This window comes from Manis pentadactyla, chromosome 14 (assembly GCF_030020395.1).
Source record: "Manis pentadactyla isolate mManPen7 chromosome 14, mManPen7.hap1, whole genome shotgun sequence".
Taxonomy (NCBI): domain Eukaryota; kingdom Metazoa; phylum Chordata; class Mammalia; order Pholidota; family Manidae; genus Manis; species Manis pentadactyla.
Window position 1 is genome coordinate 52259451 of NC_080032.1, and position 21570 is coordinate 52281020.

Here is a 21570-nt window from a genome sequence, read left to right on the forward strand (position 1 = left end):
GTGCTGATCTGGCCGCGGGGTGGAGGGTTGAGGGGTAGGCATTGGCTGGCTGCAGTGACTGAAATCCTACATTTAAAGAGTTAATGCCAAATGCGGATGAAATCCCTCTCCTCAGACAGATAGTGAAAAGCTAACACACCCACACCTGTGCTTCGTTTATGTCCCCACTTTGGTCATGGACTCCTGGGTGCAGAGGTCATGACTTGGAAATTTGACCTGCATAGGTCGGGGTGGGCAGGTGAATGTCGCTATCTGCTCTGATTCAGTCACTGGCTGTACTGATTATGGAAACAGAAAACTGTGTTCCCAGTCCTCTCAGGAAGAGTTCCAAGGATATTTCTTTTAAAATCCTCTGTATAGAACTGAGCTGTCCAGTATGGCAGCCACCAGATTGAGCCCTTGAAATGTAGCTAGGGCAACTGTCGAGCAGAATTTTTTCAATTTAATTAATTCGAATTTGAATGAAAAAACCTTTAATTCACTTATTTGAAAACTTTTAAGTATGTTTGGAGCAACTTGGATGTGTGAACCTGTTTTGTCAACTATAAGTTTTATGAAATCTAAATACCAATCAAGTATTTTGGATGAAAATGTAATGCCTGAATTGAGATGTGATGTAAATGTAAAATACACACAGATTTCAAATATTTATTATTACTGGAATGTAAAATATCTCATTAATAATATTGATTATATATTGAAATGACAATCAGATTACAGTAAACGAAATGTGCTGCTCAAATGAATTTCCCCCGTTTTATTTCTAATATGACTTCTAAAACATGTTTCAGTTAAGTATGTGTCTCACCTTACATTTTTACTTTTTGGCCCTGGTATAGAAGTCTTTGTTTTGTTTTGTTTTGTTTTGTTGTTTTTTTAACACAGAAGGTGCTGAAAGTTCCAATTGCAAACTATGCTCATACTGAGGGGCAACAGAGGCTGCCCAGAGTCTTGGCCCCCGGCCCCCATAGTGTGCACCAAGAGGCTGATGCTCACCCTGCTTGGCTGCAAATCTAGGGTGAAAGTATAGGGAGATGTCTGAAAGGCCCTCTCTATGCAAAAAGCAAAGCAGGTGAAGTTTTTCTGGGTGCTGATACCTTGCCCTCTGAGGCCCCAGTGCCCTCACGCTTTCTCCCCACCCTCTCACCACCCTCTCTAGGAAAAATCAAGCATCAATCCACTTACAGCATCTTGCTGAGCATTCGGTTTGGAGATCTGCTCTGCCTTGGGCAATTTCATTTTTGCTTAATCTCAAATACTAGAATGAAGTGCGGGGTGTGGAGTATGGAGTCTTGGGACCCTGGGAGTGAGCAAGGGAGAGCTTGGGTCATTGGATTCACAAGCCAGCCCCGGCAAGTTCCATTCTGGTCTTGCCCATGACTCTCCTGGTTCCGTTTCTCTAGGAAATGTCACTGCAGGTCTTTCTCCCCCTTCTTCTAATTCCCACAGGGTGAGAAAGGTGACCTGGGTGTGATGGGTTTGCCAGGGTCAAGAGGACCAATGGGCTCCAAGGTCAGTGTGTTGATCCAGATGGACATCCTCGGGTCTTTTCATGGAGGCTCCAGAGCAGCTACTGTCCACAAAGTGGGGGACTGGGTGGGGCTGCTGTCCTGGGCTGGGGAATGTCACAGGTATTGGGGACCCCAGAGCCAGAATACTTGCCTTTACCACCCCGTCATGCCCCTGGCTTGGCATTCCTGCTGTTCTCTTGGGCAGTGAGGGTCAAGCCTTTGGGCAACAAAGCAGATGGAAAATTTTGTTCTGGCCTTTGGAGGGTAAGAAAAGCAGTATGGTTTTTAGATCTGGTGTAAAAGCCCTCAGGGACATCTCTGTGCTTACTATGTAACCCCCATCCACCCTGCAGGGCAGTGCAGGGGCACTTCCCCACCACATTCAGGGATTCCTTCTGCTTTTCCACCAGGCCCAAAGGTCCTGCTGGGCTGATTGTAAATGTACCTTCTGCTTGCTTTCAGGGCTCCCCCGGATCCAGAGGGGAAAAGGTTAGTGTTGGCCTCTGATAGCTTCCAGGAGCCTGGTCTGGGATACGAGCAGTGGGGCCAGTGATGAGCAGAGGACAGGCCCTGGTCTCTGGTCAGCGACTGCAGGGACCATTCCTCGATGTCCCCTTGTCCTTTGTCAGTGGGCTGGGAGAGAAGCAAGGGGCCTCCTGAGGCAGGGCGGGCAGGGCGGGGACGAGCTCCCGGTGCCCTCACACAGGGCAGATGAGCAGCCGAAGGCTGTGAGGGGACAGTGGCCACAGCTTGCAGGGGTGCTGGAGGAAGATGGCTGAGGTGTGTCTTTAGGCCAAGCTTCCAACACACAGCCTCATCTGTCAAAAACAAAACAACCAGCCAGAGCTTGGGAACAAATTTCCCAAAGGATGACAGACGATCTGGGACCCAAAATTTTCTCTCCGTTGTCCTTTATTAATGCAAGAGGTCCTTGGGATCTAGGCAGAAGGAAGATCACAAAGTGCTCCTTCCCCGGGCAGCTGCCTAATCTCTGGCCTACTCCTTCGCCTGTGAAGTGAAGTGTCGGCCAGGGAGCTTTCACTCTGAAACACTCCAAATTCCCCTGCAGGGTATTGACCCACTGACGCTCTCCTTGGCTTCCTCCTAGGGGTCCAGAGGCGAAAGGGGTGATCTGGGTCCCAAAGGAGAAAAGGTAATGGTCGTTGCACAGAAATGGTAACCACCCCCACCCCCACCCCCACCCCGGGGAAGTGGCGGCCCCGCCCACCGCTCCGCGGGCCTCCTGGCTGGCCAATGAGACCCAGGCGTGCCCCACAGCCCGTCCGAGCCTCCTCTCAGGCGTCGCTGTCTGCATTGCTCTCTTCACAGGGTGTCCCGGGATTTCCTGGAATGTTGGGGCAGAAAGTAAGTACCTGGAAGCAGTAAAAACAGGCCTCAGGTTAGACCTTGGGGGCAAACCCAGGGCTCCGCCTCTCCGTCCCACAGGCAAGGGGGTGGTCTCGCTGCGGAGGGTTCCCGGTGGCAGGAGAGCCGGGCGGTGGCAGGGTGGCAGGGTGACCTGGGCGGACAGAGGCCTTTTTGGAGTTTGCTGCCCCTCAGCGGGCAGGAACGATGTTCCAAAGCAGAGGGCCCTGCGTCGGGGCCCAGATTTGGGCAGCCGCGTCCGAGGGCCCACTGGGAGGCACGGGCATCCGAAGGCCGCCGTCGACTGCACTCGGCTTAGCACGTCTTCGAGGAGGCACGTGTCCCCCTGGAGGCACGCAGAAGTATTTCAGCTGAGTGCAGACAGGTTTTATTTGAAGCTTAAATTTCCAATTTAGTATTTAAATATTGAGTGGGATTTCTTAGATATTTTGCCTGGGACAAGGCTTGATTTTAAAAAGTGAATTCCGTTAACTTAAAGAAAAAATATTCAGTAAGTAACAGTAAATTTCCTTGTTGTTCACAATAAATATATATAAAATGGTGTGTAGCTATGACTAAAATGGTGAAGGTGGTGATTGGCAGAGCTTTGGAAACTCTACTGAGGGCTGGGTCTGGGAAAGAGGAGCGGAAGGGGCCGGAACGTCAGAGGCTGAAGAGAGAGCGCACGCACGTCGGAGGATGAAGAGAGGGCTCACGCACGTCGGAGGCTGAAGAGAGGGCGCACGCACGTCGGAGGCTGAAGAGAGGGCGCACGCACGTCAGAGGCTGAAGAGAGGGCGCACGCACACGGCCGCGGGGGGAGAGTGCCTCCTGACTTGCCATCCTAGTGGCGGCTCCTCCTGCTCACAGGCACTGACATGGGGAATCGTTTTTAACCTAAGATGGAGAAGAATATTCCTCAAACATGCAAATGGGTGCTTTCTTGGAATTCTAACTTTTTTTCAACTTCACTTTAAAGTTTTATTTTCCAAACTTGCATAAACAATTTTGATCTGACCTTCTCCAATCAGTAGAGCATTTTAAATAATCTCAGTCATCTGACATTAATTTATTATAATTTATCACTGGCTGTCAAAACCTGTTCTCCTGCTACCTAGATGGAGTGTTGAGTTAAAAATGAATTAATCATATAAGTTAAAGGAAACATTAAAAGAGAAAAAATGATTTTATTTTAAAATGTTTAGGCTAGGTTTTCACTCAGTGCAACAATGAACATCAAAGAATAATAAATTACTGTAAAATTAAGTGTGGCAGCTTCTCCGGTCTGGACATCATTTACTCGACTTGCCATCTCCAGTTCTCTCTCCCTCTCATGCAGGCTGTTTGAAGACAGAGCTGATATGATAACCATAATTAGGTCTTCAGAGAGAAATTAGATCAAGAACTTACTGGCTGCTTCCAGTTGATGAAGAGAAGGGCCACACTCTTTCTGACAATCTAAAAACAGAAACAAAAAACTATGGTGTTTATGCTGCTGTTTTCTCCCAGCCAAACAAAACAGCTTTTGGCCCCTGCAAACAGCCAAGGGGAAATTGTACAAACATCCCCCACAGCCACATAGAATGCATCCTGTCCTCTCACCCGCTCACTGCCCAGAATGCTAAGGGACATGATGAACTGGAAGGAGATCACAGGTTTAAGGACAGTTCGTGCTGAAGCAAGATGTTGGTGACTTGGGTAGGGACAACTCTGTTCCATTGGCTGAGTGATGTGATTCCAGAGCTCTATGCTTGCTTCTTACTATATGTAGGTGTTCCCTGGAATTTTCCATGGCGTACCTCCCCTGACCTGTGAAAGGCTGTCTGGGTGTTTATTGTTCTCTCAGAGTGGCCAGGGCAGCTCTTCATGGATGCTGGCTGATGACTCACAGGAACACTCGTGGTTGCTATAGCTAAACTTAGTCTGTTGGTGCATTTTGGGCCATCGAGGGATTACTGGGGGCAGGAATGATGCCCTATGGTTTGTGATCCAGAGAAATAGCAAGTGGGCCTGGAATCCTAGAGAACACAATGGGAAGGAGAGCAACTAAAATGGAGAAGTGGGTTTTATGAAAGGTTGGCTTTAAACTGTGGATAGAAGTGTGATGGTTCAAACAGGCTTTTTAGTGAGGAATTGCTTACAATAATTTTATTGAATATTTGAATATATGCCTGGAACATCTCTCCCCACAAAGAGTTTTCAACTAAATCAAGTGGAAGTGAGCTGGAACTCAAACCAGTTTTGCTGAAGAGTGGGCATATGTATAGCCCTGAGGAATGATTATTATGTGAGAGAAACTTTCCAAAGATGGTAGTTGTCAAAACTGTGTCCAGTCATTCAAAAACCCATAGATTTGAATCTGTGCTAAAAACAAAACAAAACACAGCACAAAATTTCAAGTAAAAGAGGAAGTACTTTTCTGTGACAGCTTGTAGCACCACAGACACATGTGTGCCTGAGACGCAGGGCCTCTTGCATTAGCCATTCTGGTGTGTGGGACAACAGAATGTGTGCTGCCTAGTGGCCATCTCAGATGATTAATAACCTGGCCAGGGTGACCTCTCCTTTCCTTCCTTGAAAACCCTGTCTGCCATTCCCACAACCTCATCACTCTCCTAATCTCCCACTTGGAAAAGACCTGGAATGATCCGGTGCACTGCCCTCATGACCAGTGATTTACAGACCTGCAGAGATGTGCCTGCTCCACACACCCTAATTCCTCTCTTGCTTCTCTTTTTTCTTTCCAGGGTGAAATGGGTCCAAAGGGTGAGCCTGGGATAGCAGGACACCGGGGACCCAGAGGAAGACCAGGAAAACGAGGCAAGCAGGTAAGGATCCCGGGCTTACCATGCCCCTGAGGTCAGAACCTTCTGACCTTGAAGAGTGTACAGGGGCAGGTGGGTGGGGCCAGGTAGAGATATGCCTTAGACAGTCTCCAGCATCCTCTGGGCAGGTGCGCAGAAACAGCAGCATTTCCAAGAGATCCTGGCTTCTCTAGGTTAGCCATAGTTTGAGGCAGATGAGATAGGATGCTCAGTTCAAACCATGTACAAGGCCAGAAGCAAGAGTGGATCTTTGGCTCCTAAGAACAGGTATGTCTTAACCAAAGCAGCTGGGAGTGGAAGCCAGATCTGGTTACTCACCCAGAAAGCCTGATTTTTGCCTCAATGTCCATACACAAATGGAGTTTCAAAGAACAGCCCAGATATTCCCCTGCTGTTAAAGGGTCTTCTGAATCTCAACAGTATGATCAGACATCGAATCTGTAAGTGACCCTCCTCGCTGGCACTATGAAGGGTTTAGGGAAATTGTTCCTTCTGAACTCCCCTGGTCAGGCTCTGGGTCAAACCATGCGATGTGACGGGGACAGGGAAGCAGGTGCGCCTGCCTTGGCTGGCTTGGGAGCTGTGAGTGTCAGAGAAATCTCTCATCTTTCCCTAATTGACAGACATTCTGAAGAGATGTGCCCCTTTACTTTTTCATTGTCAGTTTGTTGGCTTCTTACCTCTTTTCCCATTATGAATGTAATATACGATCATCACAGAAAACTTGGATGATTCAGAAAAATAGATGGGAAATCGTCTAAAGACCTAACACCCAGGTATATTCTGGCATTTTGGAATATTTCCTCCCAGTGTTATTTCTTTGTGAACTTTCTAGTTGTTTGATTCTTTTATATCCAATATATTGCTATTCTGTTCTAAATTTTTTTTTTATGTTTACTAGGCTGTCCCCTACCTCAAGTCCCCCCAAAAAATCCCATTACAGTCACTGTCCATCAGCATAGCAAGATGTTGTAGAATCACTACTTGTCTTCTCTGTGTTGCAAAGCCCTCCCCTTGCCCCCACACCCACATTATACATGCTAATCATAATACCCCCTTTCTTCTTCCCCACCCTTATCCCTCCCTACCCTCCCATTCTCCCCAGTCCCTTTCCCTTTGGTAACTGTTAGTCCATTCTTGGGTTCTGTGATTCTGCTGCTGTTTTGTTCCTTCAGTTTTTCTTTTGTTCTTACACTCCACATATGAGTGAAATCATTTGGTACTTGTCTTTCTTCACTTGGCTTATTTCACTGAGCATAATACCCTCTAGCTCCATCCATGTTGTTGCAAATGGTAGGATTTGTTTTCTTCTTATGGCTGAATAATATTCCATTCTGTATATGTACCATATCTTCTTTATCCATTCATCTACTGATGAACACTTAGGTTGCTTCCATTTCTTGGCTATTGTAAATAGTGCTGCATCCTTAGGGTAAATTCCTAGAAGTGGAATTCCTGGGTCAAATGGTATTTCTATTTTGAGCTTTTTGAGGAACCTCCATATTGCTTTCCACAATGTTTGAACTAATTTACATTCCCACCAGCAGTGTAGGAGGGTTCCCCTTTCTCTGCAACCTTTCCAACATTTGTTGTTGTTTGTCTTTTGGATGGTGGCGATCCTTACTGGTGTGAGGTGATATCTCATTGTGGTTTTAATTTGCATTTCTCTGATAACTAGTGATGTGGAGCATCTTTTCATGTGTCTGTTGGCCATCTGAATTTCTTCTTTGGAGAACTGACTGTTCTACTCCTCTGCCCATTTTTTAATTGGATTATTTGCTTTTTGTTTATATAAAAAAGCATGAGCTCTTTATATATTTTGGACGTCAAGCCTTTATCAGATCTGTCATTTATGAAAATATTCTCCCATACTGTAGGGTACCTTTTTGTTCTATTGATGGTGTCCTTTGCTGTACAGAAGCTTTTCAGCTTGATATAGTCCCACTTGTTCATTTTTGCTTTTGTTTCCCTTGCCCGGGGAGATATGTTCATGAAGAAGTCGCTCATGTTTATGTCTATGAGATTTTTGCCTATGTTTTTTTCTAAGAGTTTTATGGTTTCATGACTTACATTCAGGTCTTTGATCCATTTTGAATTTACTTTTGTGTATGGGATTAGACAGTGATCCAGTTTCATTCTCTTACATGTAGCTGTCCAGTTCTGCCAGCAACATCTGTTGAAGAGACTGTCATTTCCCCATTGTATGTCCATGGCTTCTTTATCGTATATTAATTGACCATATATGTTTGGGTTAATGTCTGGAGTCTCTAATCTTTTCCACTGGTCTGTGGCTCTGTTCTTGTGCCAGTACCAAATTGTCTTGATTACTATGGCTTTGTAGTAGAGCTTTAAGTTGGGGAGTGAGATCCCCGCCACTTTATTCTTCTTTCTCAGGATTGCTTTGGCTATTCGGGGTCTTTGGTGTTTCCATATGAATTTTTGAACTATTTGTTCCAGTTTGTTGAAGAATGTTGTTGGTAATTTGATAGGGATTGCATCAAATCTGTATATTGCTTTGGGCAGGATGGCCATTTTGATGATATTAATTCTTCCTAGCCAAGAGCATGGGATGAGTTTCCATTTGTTTGTGTCCTCTTTAATTTCTCTTGAGAGTGTCTTATAGTTTTCAGGGTATAGGTCTTTCACTTCTTTGGTTAGGTTTATCCCTAGGTATTTTATTGTTTTTGATGCAATTGTGAATGGAATTGTTTTCCTGATTTCTCTTTCTATTGGCTCATTGTTAGTGTATAGGAAAACCACAGATTTCTGTGTGTTGATTTTGTATCCTGCAACTTTGCTGTATTCCGATATCAGTTCTAGTAGTTTTGGAGTGGAGTCTTTAGGGTCTTTTATGTACAATATCATGTCATCTGCAAATACTGACAGTTCAACTTCTTCTTTACCAATCCAGATTCCTTGTATTTCTTTGTTTTGTCTAATTGCCGTGGCTAGGACCTCCAGTACTACGTTGCATAACAGTGGGGAGAGTGGGCATCCCTGTCTTGTTCCCGATCTCAGAGGAAAAGCTTTCAGCTTCTCGCTGTTAAGTATGATGTTGGCTGTGTTTTTATTGTATATGACCTTTATTATGTTGAGGTACTTGCCCTCTATACCCATTTTGCTGAGAGTTTTTATCATGAATGGATGTTGAATTTTGTCGAATGCTTTTTCAGCATCTATGGAGATGATCATGTGGTTTTTGTCCTTCTTTTTGTTGATGTGGTGGATGATGTTGATGGATTTTTGAATGTACCATCCTTGCATTCCTGGGATGAATCCCACTTGGTTGTGGTGTATGACCCTTTTGATATATTTTTGAATTCGGTTTGCTAATATTTTATTGAGTATTTTTGCTTCTACGTTCATCAGGGATATTGGTCTGTAATTTTCTTTTTTGGTGGGGTCTTTGCCTGGTTTTGGTATTAGGGTGATGTTAGCTTCATCGAATGAGTTTGGGAGTATTCCCTCCTTTTCTATTTTTTGGAAAACTTTAAGGAGAATGGGTATTATATTTTCTCTGTATGTCTGATAAAACTAGGTAAATCCATCTGGCCCAGGGGTTTTGTTCTTGGGTAGTTTTTTGATTACCGCTTCAATTTCTTTGCTGGTAATTGGTTTGTTTAGGTTTTGTGTTTCTTCCTTGGTCAGTCTTGGAAGGTTGTATTTTTCTAGGAAGTTGTCCATTTCTTCTAGGTTTTCCAGCTTCTTAGCATATAGGTTTTCATAGTAGTCTCTAATAATTCTTTGTATTTCTGTTGGGTCTGTCGTGATGTTTCCTTTCTCATTTCTGATTCTGTTGATGTGTGTTGATTCTCTTTTTCTCTTAATAAGTCTGGCTAGAGGCTTATCTATTTTATTTATTTTCTCAAAGAACCAGCTCTTGGTTTCATTGATTTTTTCTACTGTTTTATTCTTCTCAATTTTATTTATTTCTTCTCTGATGTTTATTATGTCCCTCCTTCTGCTGACTTTAGGCCTCATTTGTTCTTCTTTTTCTGATTTTGATAACTGTGATGTTAGACTATTCATTTGGGTTTGTTCTTCCTTCTTTAAATATGCCTGGATTGCTATATACTTTCCTCTTAAGACTGCTTTTGCTGCATCCCATGGAAGTTGGGGCTTTGTGTTGTTGTTGTCATTTATTTCCATATATTGTTGGATCTCCATTTTAATTTGGTCATTGATCCATTGACTATTTAGAAGCATGTTGTTAAGCCTCCATGTGTTTGTGAGCCTTTTTGCTTTCTTGGTACAATTTATTTCTAGTTTTATACCTTTGTGGTCTGAAAAGTTGGTTGGTAGGGTTTCCATCTTTTGGAATTTACTGAGGCTCTTTTTGTGGCCTAGTATGTGGTCTATTCTGGAGAATGTTCCATGTGCACTTCAGAAGAATGTGTATCCTGTTGCTTTTGGGTGTAGAGTTCTATAGATGTCTATTAGGTCCGTCTGTTCTAGTGTGTTGTTCAGTGCCTCTGTGTCCTTACTTATTTTCTGTCTGGTGGATCTGTCCTTTGGAGTGAATGGTGTGTTGAAGTCTCCTAAAATGAATACATTGCAGTCTATTTCCTCCTTTAGTTCTGTTAGTATTTGTTTCACATATGCTGGTGCTCCTGTGTTGGGTGCATATACATTTATAATAGTTATATCCTCTTGTTGGACTGAGCCCTTTATCATTATGTAATGTACTTCTTTATCTCTTGTTACTTTCTTTGGTTTGAAGTCTATTTTGTCTGATACTAGTACTGCAACACCTGCTTTTTTCTCCCTATTGTTTGCATGAAATATCTTTTTCCACCCCTTAACTTTTAGTCTGTGCATGTCTTTGGGTTTGAGGTGAGTCTCTTGTAAGCAGCATATAGATGGGTGTTGTTTTTTTATCCATTCAGTGACTCTGTGTCTTTTGATTGGTGCATTCAGTCCATTTACATTTAGGGTGATTATTGATAGGTATGTACTTATTGCCATTTCAGGCTTTAGATTCGTGGTTACCAAAGGTTCCAGGTTACTTTCCTTACTATCTAAGAGTCTAACTTAACTCACTTAGTATGCTGTTACAAACACAATCTAAAGGTTCTTTTCTATTTCTCCTCCTTTTTCTTCCTCCTTCATTCTTTATATATTGGGTATCAGATTCTATGCTTTTTCTCTATCCTTTGATTGGCTTTGGGGGTAGTCAATTTAATTTTTCATTTCCCTTGCAATCAGCTGCTCCACCCTCCCTATCATGATTTTACTACCTCTGGTGACAGCTATCCAACCCAAGTAACACTTCCATCTATAGCAGCCCCTCCAAAATAGACTGCAGAGATGGTTTGTAGGAGGTAAACTCTCTCAGTTTTTACTTATCTGGAAATTGTTTAATCCCCCCTTCAAATTTAAATGATAATCTCGCCGGATAAAGTAATCTTGGTTCCAGGCCCTTCTGGTTCATGGCATTTAATACATCATGCCACTCCCTTCTGGCCTGTAAGGTCTCTGCTGAGAAGTCTCTTGTTAGTCTGATGGGCTTTCCTTTGTATGTGATCTTATTTCTGCCTCTGGCTGCTTTTAACAGTCTGTCCTTATCCTTGATCTTTCCCATTTTAATTACTATGTGTCTTGCTGTTGTCTTCCTTGGGTCCCTTGTGTAGGGGGATCTGTGGATCTCCATGGCCTGAGAGACTATCTCCTTCCCCAGATTGGGGAAGTTTTCAGCAACTACCTCCTCAAAGACACTTTCTATCCCTTTTTCTCTCTCTTCTTCTTCTGGTATCCCTATAAGGTGAATATTGTTTTGCTTGGATTGGTCACACAGTTCTCTCAATATTCTTTCATTTTTAGAGATCCTTTTTTCTCTCTGTGCCTCAGCTTCTTTGTATTCCTCTTCTCTAGTTTCTATTTCATTTATTGTCTCCTCCACCGTATCCAACCTGCTTTTAATACCCTCCATCATGTTCTTTAACAATTGGATCTCTGACCTGAATTCTTGGATGTCTTTCTGTACCTCCATTAGGATGTTGATTATTTTTATTTTGAACTCCCTTTCATGAAGAGTAACAAGGTCCATATCATTTAAATCTTTCTCGGGAGTTGTATTAACAATTTTACTCTGGACAAGGTTCCTTTGGCGTTTCATGTTTGTATATGGTGCCCTCTAGTGTCCAGAAGCTCTATTCTGGAGCTGCTCAGCCCCTGAAGCAATGTCTCCGGTTGCAGGGGAGCGGTGCTGGTACCTGGGGGAAGGAAAGAGCTGTTCCCTGCCTCCTGGCTTCTGTGCTTGTCTCCACTGCCTGAGCCAGTGGGCCGGGCACACAGGTATAAATTTTTGTCCCAGAGCAGCCAGATATGGATCCCTGCTTTCCACAAGCAGCCAGAATCCCAGTCTCCCCAGGAACTCTGCCTGTATTAACTTTCCAACCCAGTAGTCATGCGAGTCTCATGAAAGCACTGTGAAATGTAGGTTTGTGCTCCCAGCACAGCTCTCCAGAGCTAGGTATTCAGCAGTCCCAAGCCTTCCACTCCCTCCCTGCTCCATTTCTCTTCCTCCCGCCGGTGAGCTGGGGTGGGGGAGGGGCTCAGGTCCTGCGGAGCCACAGCTCTGGTACGTTACCCTGTTCTCTGAGGTCTGCTCTTTTCTCCAGATGTGTGCAGTCTGAGGCATCCTCTTTCCTCTTGCTCTTTCAGGATTAGTTGTGCCAATTAAATTTTCTAATTGTATCCAGTTTTAGGAGGAAGCCTCTGTCTCTCCTCTCACGCCGCCATCTTTAATCATGTTTTAAATTTTTAAATTAAAATCAAAACACACATTTTTGCTCATTACTGTGGATATTCATTGAACATTTTAAGCATCTTTTTTTAAATGCCTGCATGACATTTTAGTAAACGAGTAAGCAACAGATTGTTTGGACCTGAGAGGTCTAACCAAATTATATATAATGCTAAGAGGAAAACATCCTTGTCTGGGAACCTTTTTCTGGTCTTATATTTCCCTTCTTTCCTTAGGCTAGACCTGTGGTTCTTCAGCTTACAGCAGAGTCACCTGGGGGCTGATAGGATACAGATTCCCAGCCCAGGGGCAGTGGTTGTGGTCCTGAGTTTCTCTCTCATCATCCCTGATACCGAGGCCTTTCTCCCAAAGGCTCTGATGTAATTGGCCTGGCATGGGCTTCAGCATGGCGTGTTGTTTTTTTAAAGCTTTCCATGCGGTTCTAATGTGAGCCAAGGTTCAGAACAATGGGAATGCCATAAAGCCAATTCTGGTCTTTTCCCAGGGAGCTTAGGAATGAAACAGGCTCCAACCTGGATAATTCAGGTTCCATAATGACTTTTGAAATCACAGTGTTCCAGTGCAATTTTCAAAGTCTTATAATGGTGGCATGGCCATGGCATCACGATGATGCTACAGATACCCATTCCAAAAACTAGACTCAGATAAAGAAGGAAAAGAGGGGAAAAAATACATTTTTTGTTTCTCACTTCTCCCCCTACTGCTGATTTCCATCCAGAACTTTCTATGCTTGGGTTCAGGAAACCTATTGAATTCTGTCCTCTGGTTCTTTTCTGAGGCAGTGTTTGTTTTCCTGTTGAGGACTGAAGCCAAGAACACTATTTCTTGACCCTGCTGAGAATGATTCATCTTAATAACTACACCAGAACTATGTTTGGGAGCTCAGAGAAGTGAGGGGAATGAATTCACCCTTCCTACAAGATGCTATAAACAGGCTGAGTTCTCTGAGCCCTGAGAGCCTATCTCATCAGCAGATACTTCAGTCGTTAGCTGTGGGAGCCTGCCATGGTACTTTCTTTTTATCGTGAATTCAGTTCTTAGAAGACTCTTATATATCAAGTGTTGTTGGGTCAATGGTGCTTAGAGTTCCTGGAGGTGGTTATAAGTTGATCATCAGAAGTTCAGAAAGGACTTCAGGAGATTAGAGATTCAGAGCCAGGATTTTAGAGACCACCTCATCCCATCCCCTCCATCTAGTCTCAGGGGAGTGAGGGCCATGGAGGTAGAGTGGCCTGCCCAGGGCCCCTCAGCTAAGCCAGCTTCCAAGCCAGGGTTGGAACTTAAAGAGCTGAGGCTTGTTTTTCCCACACCATGTCCCGTCATCCTTTCTGCCTTCAGGACTTACCCTCAACCAGGTCTGGGAAAACAGCTCTTGACTTTACCATATAAATCTTCAGTTAAGGAACAGGACAACTTCCCTGAGAGGATTACCAAACTTTGTGGCAATAAGGAAACAAAGCCTTTCCTGGAAAGCACCGCTCAGGGAGCCCGGGCCCTGGAGACATGGCTTGTTCTGAGCAGATGACCGACGAGCAGAATATTCTGCTCGGCTGGTGTCAGAGTCATGGAGTGCTTCCAGCTCCTACAGGCTGCCACACTGTCTGTGCCTATGGTCAGTAGATGCAGCTGCTAGAAAAGCAAGCCTTACCTCTGGCTATACGAAGCCACCATCACCTTCCTTTGCCTGCCATTCTGGGACCTGTCTTGGTTCCCCCCAAGGAATGATCCAGTTTGGGCAAGACTTAAGAACTCCCTCAATCAGGATGGAATTGGAAACAAACTCTGACCTCACGCGGCCCCTATGAAGGGTTTAAAAACTCCTTGGACATTGCCAAGAGGGCCCGCAGGGCCATGCTGATGATGCAGCGAGTCACACGTCACCATTGTTACTGGAAAGGCATGCCTGGCACGCCTACTTCCCAGACGTGGGGAAAATTATGTTTCATGAGGTGGGCAAGCCTGCCAAGGAACAGGTATAGAAAGGGAATCCAGGCCAGAGATGTCAGGCATCAATCACTGTCTTGTTTAGGTCCAGAGCAAGAGGGGGAAATTAGCAAGTTGTTCAGGGGAAGAACCTCTAGGCTTTGGTTTCTGTGGTCATTCCTACAAGCAGCCCTGCAGGAAAAATCTTTGCTCTTAATCCTCCCAGAACAGGCAGCAAAGAGGGCACCCCATGCGGAATGTACAGCTGTAGGCACAACCCCATCTGAGAAAGCAGGACCTCTAATCCCATGACAAAGGTGATTCCAGTGCAGTGGCTGTGAAGATCAGCTTGCCCAACATAGCCTTGTGCAAACCGCTTTTCTACCTCTGAGATCTCTGTTAGCCTCACAACAAACCTATGCAGGTGTGTATCTACTGGCTGCACTTTACAGACGACAAAACTGAGGCATAGAGCAACGAGATGAACCACCCAGGGTCTCGTGGACACAGTGAAACCCAGGTCTCCTAACAGCTCCACCAAACCCCTCCCTTCTGGGTTTCCGGCTTCTTCCTTCTCCCCCACTGAATCTGGGGAAGGCAGGTGAACAAGACCAGTTCTAGGCCACAGGGAGCTTGTGTCTCGGAGACACTCTGATGAAACGACCCCGCTAATAATGCATACTCATGATCTGGAATAAATGAGAAGAAGGAAAAGGGCCCAGTTCTGAAAGTCTGTGATGGGGAGAACTGAGTCAGCCCGGCAAGGTCAGGGGAGGCTTTGCTGCAATGGCCTTGTAGCTGAGAGCTACAGGATGGGAGAGAGTCAGCCAGGCGGAGGGGAGAGAGGGGACTTTGGGGCAGAGAGGAGAGCCTTGAGAAGGGAAATCAGAGGCATGGTGCTCTTGAAGACCAAAAACACCAAAAGGTTGGGTTGCGACTGGGAAGCTGAGCCATGCTGGGCTTTGTAGGCTGCAGTGAGAAGCTGGGTCTTTACTTCAAGTGACACGAGCCAATGGATAGAAACAGCTCTTATGACGGGAGGGAAATGGTTGTGATGAGGAAGCAGGAGGCCTGAGTCCTGGGCCCAGCTCTGCTGCCTCAGTGCTGGGCGACTTGCGTCAATCCTAGCTCTTTTCTGAGCCTCTGTGTCCCCATCCACAGGTGAGGAGAGTGGGTTGAATTGGTTCCTTTCGGCCCTCATAAGCCATGTTTCTAGGACAGAGCAAGAAGGTATGTCTGCAAACTTGTAGCTATCACTATCTCCAATGTCACTTGCCCTGAGCTTTTTAGGAGTTTGTTGGTCTACATCTCTGGGACGGCCTCCTTCCCTGGGCCTTTGCTCCAAAGGCAAGCTGGTCTCTGATTTAGAGGTAAGTGGGAAGCAAGTTTGCCACGCCATGCTACATGACAGGCTCTGCCTTTCTCTCTGTCAGGGGCAGAAGGGAGATAATGGAGTTATGGGTCCGCCGGGCAAGCCTGGGCCGTCTGGTCAACCTGGCCGAGCAGGCCCCCCAGGCCCTCCGGGGCCCCCATCCGCAGGTAAGAGCTACACTGTTTCCCTTGATCTATGGTACTGCGTGCCTGGCCAGCCTCCCCAGAGAGGGCACAAAGAGGCATGAGCAGAGGTCTGCCTTGGGTTTGACTCAGAAACACTTTAGTATATTTATAATTTCTCCACAATTTGGCACATTCAACTTTTATGCAAGAGAGAGAAACACCACTCTGGCTTTGTTTTAGCATTCTGGAGAACAAACATAGGAGAGAAAGGGAAAAAATTACACTAGTGATATCATTTATACTTAAGTGAAAAATAACAGGCACATGTTTCATCAACTCAATACCTTTTTCCAGAAAAATGTTTCCTGACTCCAAGCAATTCTCTTAAACCTAGAAATAGAAATGACTCTGCAGATTTTTCTGTCTTGCACAGTGTTATGGGAGTCCTTATTGATTTGTATCAAATATAGAAAGAAACCATAAGTCAAAGTCCACCATCACAGAGAGCTTGGGTACACTGCTACCTTGTTTTACCTTGTTTAATTTGATGAGCTAAGCCCTCAATTTCGTCAGTTCCCTGGTCAGCTCAAAGGGAGACCTTTCATACCTCATTGTAAGTATAAATACAACATCCTAGATCCAAGAAGACTATTTCCTAACTGGGCAAGTTAAATGATTGTCATTTCAATTTTTTTCTTAAGAAAATAAATACATTTAAATATCTACCCCCTGGGGGTGGGGGTGGGGGGTTATGGGACTATATTCTCAGCTATATCATGTGATGGTCAAGACATGTCATGTTTTGTTAAATCATTTAAAGTAAATTAAGCTGGCTCTGGGACTTTAACCTGCCAGGATGCCAGGAAAATTCAATCTCGGGCATTACTGGGGTTGTTTCTACTCCTCCAACTGTCACAGAAGACTTGGACAAAGATCCTGGGGAATTGTGGCAGAAAAACGTCCAACGTTGCTCTGCCCTGTTCGCCTTTGAAATGCTTGTTGTCTCAGGCCATGTGGGTCATGGGCATCTGGTGGCCTCTGTCCTACCACCATGCTTGGGGATCAGGACATTTCCAAGGCTGGGAATCCAGGTTTCTGTGGTTCAACTTCCCAAGGGGTGCCCTACACCACTCCTTCTGAGACCTTACCTCTTCTGCAGGATGTGGAGGGTCCCTGTCCTCCTTGTGTCAGGAAACCTCCCTCCTCACATTCCTCACACCCTGTCACCCCACTTAGGAGCATTTCTCTTTTGAGAACAGAAAGGCAGACATCTTCAAATAGTACACATTTTCAGCAAGGTCAAGAAAGCACAATCTTGCTACCTCCTTGAAATCCAGAGAGGAAAAGCTACTGGGAGACCAATTAGTATGACCCTAAGTTATCCTGCACACATACTTCTGTTTTGTTAAGGGGACTATATTTGAGATATAGCCCAGGCCATGTGTCCATGCCCTATAGTCTGTCTCCATGAGTTGACTGGATGACCCCAGTGGGGGCTGACAGGGGTCTTTATAATTAGTCCTCTTCCTTATTGGTTCTGGCTTTCAGGCCATTCCCTTCAAGCCCTGTGACCCCGGGCTGCCAACCTGAGACTGAGAGCATGGCCTGATGCCTCGGTTTTGCCTTTGGAAGGAACTCTTTTGACCCTTGGGGTATTTAGGGGCTCACAAAACTGGGTAGTAGCCAGGCAACATAGGTGGGGGTGGTGTAGATGCATAGGTATGTCCTTAGCAAGCTCAGACCTTTATGGCTTCACTGTGTGCACCTCTTTGTAAAGGCCAGCCCTCATCTGACTTGAATCCTGGGGGCATCCTGAGGCGAGGGGTTGGGTGAGAAGGGCAGGGCCTGGGGACCCTCTGCAGCTCACTCAGACGCCCACTGTTTTGTCTTGTTGGTCTCTGAGGTTTGCAACCCTTTAGCAGTGCCAGCATAGTCCTATTTTCTCCCTTGGTCTTCCAGCTCATTCTCATTGAGCCTAGTATGCCCATTCCCTCCCCCTGCCCAGCGCCCATCCTCTGCCCAGCCTCCAGCCCCACTACCCTCTGCACTGTGCTCTGCTTCCTGCTGAGCTGGAGCACATCCAACAGTCTCCCTGGGCCCGCGGCTGAAATGGCATTCCTGTTAGCCTCTTTACCCAACAACGTGTGCGCCTTCCCTCAGTGAGGCCCTCCTGGGTTCCTCAGGGGATGCGTCTCCTTCCCCCCAGGCCCCAGTCCCACATTACCTCTCTGCCATCCACCTCCGCTGGTAACTTTTCTCTGCAGATGTGTTCTGTTTCCTTCTAGATGGCAAGTCCTTGAGCCAATGTCTGTGGCCCAGTTGGCTCTGCATTCACGGGGCAAGTCCCCGTAAGTGTTCCTAGATCTTTCCTATCTGGTTACTGCAGAGCAGCCGGGCAGGATGAAGGCCAGCTCTTTGCCTGATGTCCCCTCCTGTGCTTTCCTTTGAGTCATTTCCTATCTGGGGAGCTTCCAGAGTGAGGGGCCTGAAGAAAATGGGGCAATATTCCTGCTCTTAGGAAACTTTGAGGGGGGATAGGGAGAGAAGGAAAAGAAGAGACCTCTCTTGTGTGTGGGACCAGCTGGATATCCATCAAGATTCAGAACAGGCCCCCAAAGTGATTCCTGAGACTACCTTTGGAGTCTGGCAAGCCCAAACTCACTTAGAAAAAAAACATGTCTACTACACCCAAGATTCTGTACAGTACTTGCCAGAGCTCCAGGACCCCTGCCCCAAATGCGTCTTGGGATGTCCTTGGGCTCTCTGGGCCACAGGTTAAACTCCCCCCGTCTAGTCCAACCCTCCCTGTATAGATAAGAACTTCGAGCCTCAGAGCTGGTGACTTCCCCAAGGTGGCAGCGCTGACTGGTGGCCACCCTGGTCCAGAATCAGTCTGTGACTCCTGGTCCCGAGACCTTCCCGCTTAGCCAAGCAGCCTTCGCAGGGCAGAGTGGGACCCAGAGTGACGCGGAGACTGCTCTGCCTTTCTCTGCCTCCTCTGTTTCCCTCTCAGCCCTGCTCCCACTGCGGCCTGCGGTGATGCAAGGCGCCCTGGGCAGAGGTGGAGAGCCCGCTCCCCGGCTGTGCAGGCTGGCAGAGAGGCCGGCCCAGGGGACGCACCCAGGAGGCTGATGTGGGGGAGCCTGGGCTGCTGTGTCTTTCACACGGCCTGGCAGGAAGCCGGCAGGGCAACGAGTGTCCCGGCAGCTGGGAGGAGGCAACAGGGAAACTGCAGGTATGGCAGGAAGCAGGCTCCTGGCCACATCCGTCCTCCCGGGAGGCTGCCCTGGTGCTGGAGTGCAGTGCTGGGGGCTGGACGGTGCTGGAGGAGGCGGAGCCCGCGTGAGCCTTTCAACGCCCAGGTTACAGAAGAGGGGTGGGTCAGAGAGTGAATCAAAGCAAAAATGCCTGTAGGATGTAATTTGCAATAACCCAATTACAAATCTAGCTTAGTCTTTCCTATGCTCAGGCAGGGAGTAAGTGACAAGGTGTGGTACCTGGGAATTGCCAGCTTCCTGGGACCATCAAAATTCTTGGACGTTTGCCTTTTGAATGGCATAGTGCTAAGTCAGTCATGAATCCACATCTCAGCCTCACCACTCATTAGCTGGATAATGGAGCAAACTCCTGAATCTCTCAGAGGTCATGGTTCTAGAGGAATTGTGGGGGTTGCAGAGCCTGCCGGCAGGCTGCCCCAATACTGCTCTCATGTGCTTGGTTTCAGAGCATTCCCACCTCAGTTTCCCAGGTGCTTATATTCCTGTGCTGGTGGAGTCCATCTTCCTGGGCTCTGTCGAAAATATCAGGACACAAGACTGGAACTCTTCCCACAGGATCGTGCTCATATTTCTTGTTAGAATGGACAACCGTAATTTGGTATAAGGTGTTGGCAAGCCTCCCTTCCCCTCCTGACAGCAGCGTTCTGGTTTGGGGCATATCTGCCCACCAGTGCAGGAAGGCTCAGGGTGTGGGCATCCTCCCTTGGGGGTCCCCTCCTGCAGCAGCTTCCTCGGGGGCCTGACCAGACCTCTTCCTTCACTTTATTTCCTGCCCTCTGGGATCTGCAAACTGTGTCCCCAGTTGCTGGCTGCCCTGGCTGTTACACAACCTGAAACCAATAACCTGCTGGTCTCCAAACTGTCCCTTATTTTCCCAGAACAAAGGGCACTTATTTCCTTTCTCAATCCCCATCTTTAACTCTCCTCTTCCTGTTGGATAGCTCTTGCTCTGTCCACTTTTCTGTCAACTGGAGTGTGGCTTCTAGCTTTTTCTGAAGACCTTTTCTTTCCAGTGAGTCTGCATGCATTCACTCATTCATTCAGCAAACGTCCTCTGCCTGTACTGTGTGTCAAGCCCTGGTGAATAAAAACAGGCTCTAACCCTGCCCTGTGGAGCTTACATTCTACTGGGGGAGATCAAGCTTGATCAGGTACTCTCACAATGTATAGAATCACAGAGATAAGTGCTGTGAAGAAAAGGCATAGGCAGCTAGGAGAGTGTATCTAAGGTGAGCATAATCGAGTGTGAGGTTCATCCCTGAAGAAGTGATGTTTGAACCCAGGTCAGGAGTGAGCCAGGAGGCACCAGGGCAGGGGGAGAGGATGATGCAGAGAACAGTCTGGTGGGGGAATTGCTTGCGCAAAGACCATTTCCCCAGACCAGTGGTTCTCAACCTTGGCCCCCCTTGCGATCATCCCAAGAGCTTTTCAAAGTATGGATGCCTCAGTTCTGTTCTCAGCAGTTTTGATGGAATTGGCCTGGGGTGTGACCCGGGCATCAGGGCTCTTAAAAGTTAAGGCAAGAACTCCTGCTTTAGCAGGTCTGCCTCATAGGGCTGGGAGTAAACTTCCTGATAGTAGCTTTTCAGGATATTCTTCTCAGTACCAGGCAAGAATAAATGGGTGATCATTTTTAAACATTCCATTTTCTTCCAGAAAAAATCAAAGAAACCCACTTTCAGAAATTCCTTTGAAGATCCTATATATAAGAACAAAATAAAATGAGTTAAAAAATAATAAAAGTTATCAGTCAGCAATGTATTCATCAGCAAGAAGTCCCCATAAATAATGGCCTAAAAAAAGGGGGGGGTATTATTTTTCTCATACAACAAGGAAGTCCAGAGATGGACAGTGGCTGGCTTTGGTTCAGCCTGTACGTGTCACTCTCAGGGCCGCATCCGCCAGGAAACCCTGGTCTTTCCTGCATGCTGGCTTCTCTTCTGATACTCACTACTTCATGGTTGCAGTATGGCTGCTGCAGCACCAGACATCTTGTTTTTCTTCAAGGCAGGAAGGAGGAGGAAGCTGTGTTTCCATCAGTTATATTCTCCCTTATCAGGATAGACTGTCCCAGATGCCCACCCTTCTCCCATGGCCAACACGGCAACACACAGTCACCTCCAGATGCATGTATAATGCCTATAGCCTAGTCTCTAAAGTATAGAAAAAGGGGAGGGAGAAAGAGGGTTGGGAAAGGTGCTGCCACATCCATGTGATTAAGGGACCCACAAAAAATATCACCTCCTCCACATCTGGGATCAAAAGTGCCTCTGAACCTCTCTCCTAGTCTACTCTGGAGTACTGTGGACTTCAGCCGTCTTTCTGCTGTGAAGGCTGCTCACATCTCCCTGGGCTGTCTGGCCTTCTCTTCCTTCGCTCTGGTGACATAGCAGTCTGTTGCTTCC

The 21570-nt window shown here is 46.4% G+C and overlaps 1 protein-coding gene and 1 long non-coding RNA gene across 12 annotated transcripts in view; one reads left to right on the forward strand and one right to left on the reverse strand.

Moving 5' to 3' along the window:
* COLQ (collagen like tail subunit of asymmetric acetylcholinesterase) overlaps positions 1 to 21570 on the forward strand; it is a 77552-nt gene that overhangs the window by 49513 nt on the left and 6469 nt on the right. For all 7 annotated transcript variants that reach the window (XM_057491528.1, XM_036900997.2, XM_057491529.1 and 4 more), the window contains 6 exons: positions 1450 to 1512; positions 1974 to 2000; positions 2620 to 2664; positions 2841 to 2876; positions 5624 to 5704; positions 15824 to 15929. In XM_057491528.1, the coding sequence (XP_057347511.1) occupies positions 1450 to 1512; positions 1974 to 2000; positions 2620 to 2664; positions 2841 to 2876; positions 5624 to 5704; positions 15824 to 15929 (358 nt within the window). The remainder of the gene's footprint in view (positions 1 to 1449; positions 1513 to 1973; positions 2001 to 2619; positions 2665 to 2840; positions 2877 to 5623; positions 5705 to 15823; positions 15930 to 21570) is intronic.
* On the reverse strand, positions 2017 to 21567 carry LOC130680622 (uncharacterized). 5 transcript variants are annotated; one of them, XR_008993651.1, is made up of 6 exons: positions 18112 to 21567; positions 4287 to 4334; positions 3568 to 3773; positions 3031 to 3222; positions 2740 to 2856; positions 2017 to 2643 (listed from the first exon to the last, which is right to left on the reverse strand). It is a non-coding gene; the product is annotated as an uncharacterized LOC130680622 (long non-coding RNA). The 5 variants fall into 5 exon arrangements; XR_008993648.1 differs by lacking the exon at positions 18112 to 21567 and adding an exon at positions 12291 to 12449; XR_008993649.1 differs by lacking the exons at positions 3031 to 3222; positions 18112 to 21567 and adding an exon at positions 12291 to 12449 and having other exon boundaries at positions 2740 to 2884; positions 3597 to 3773.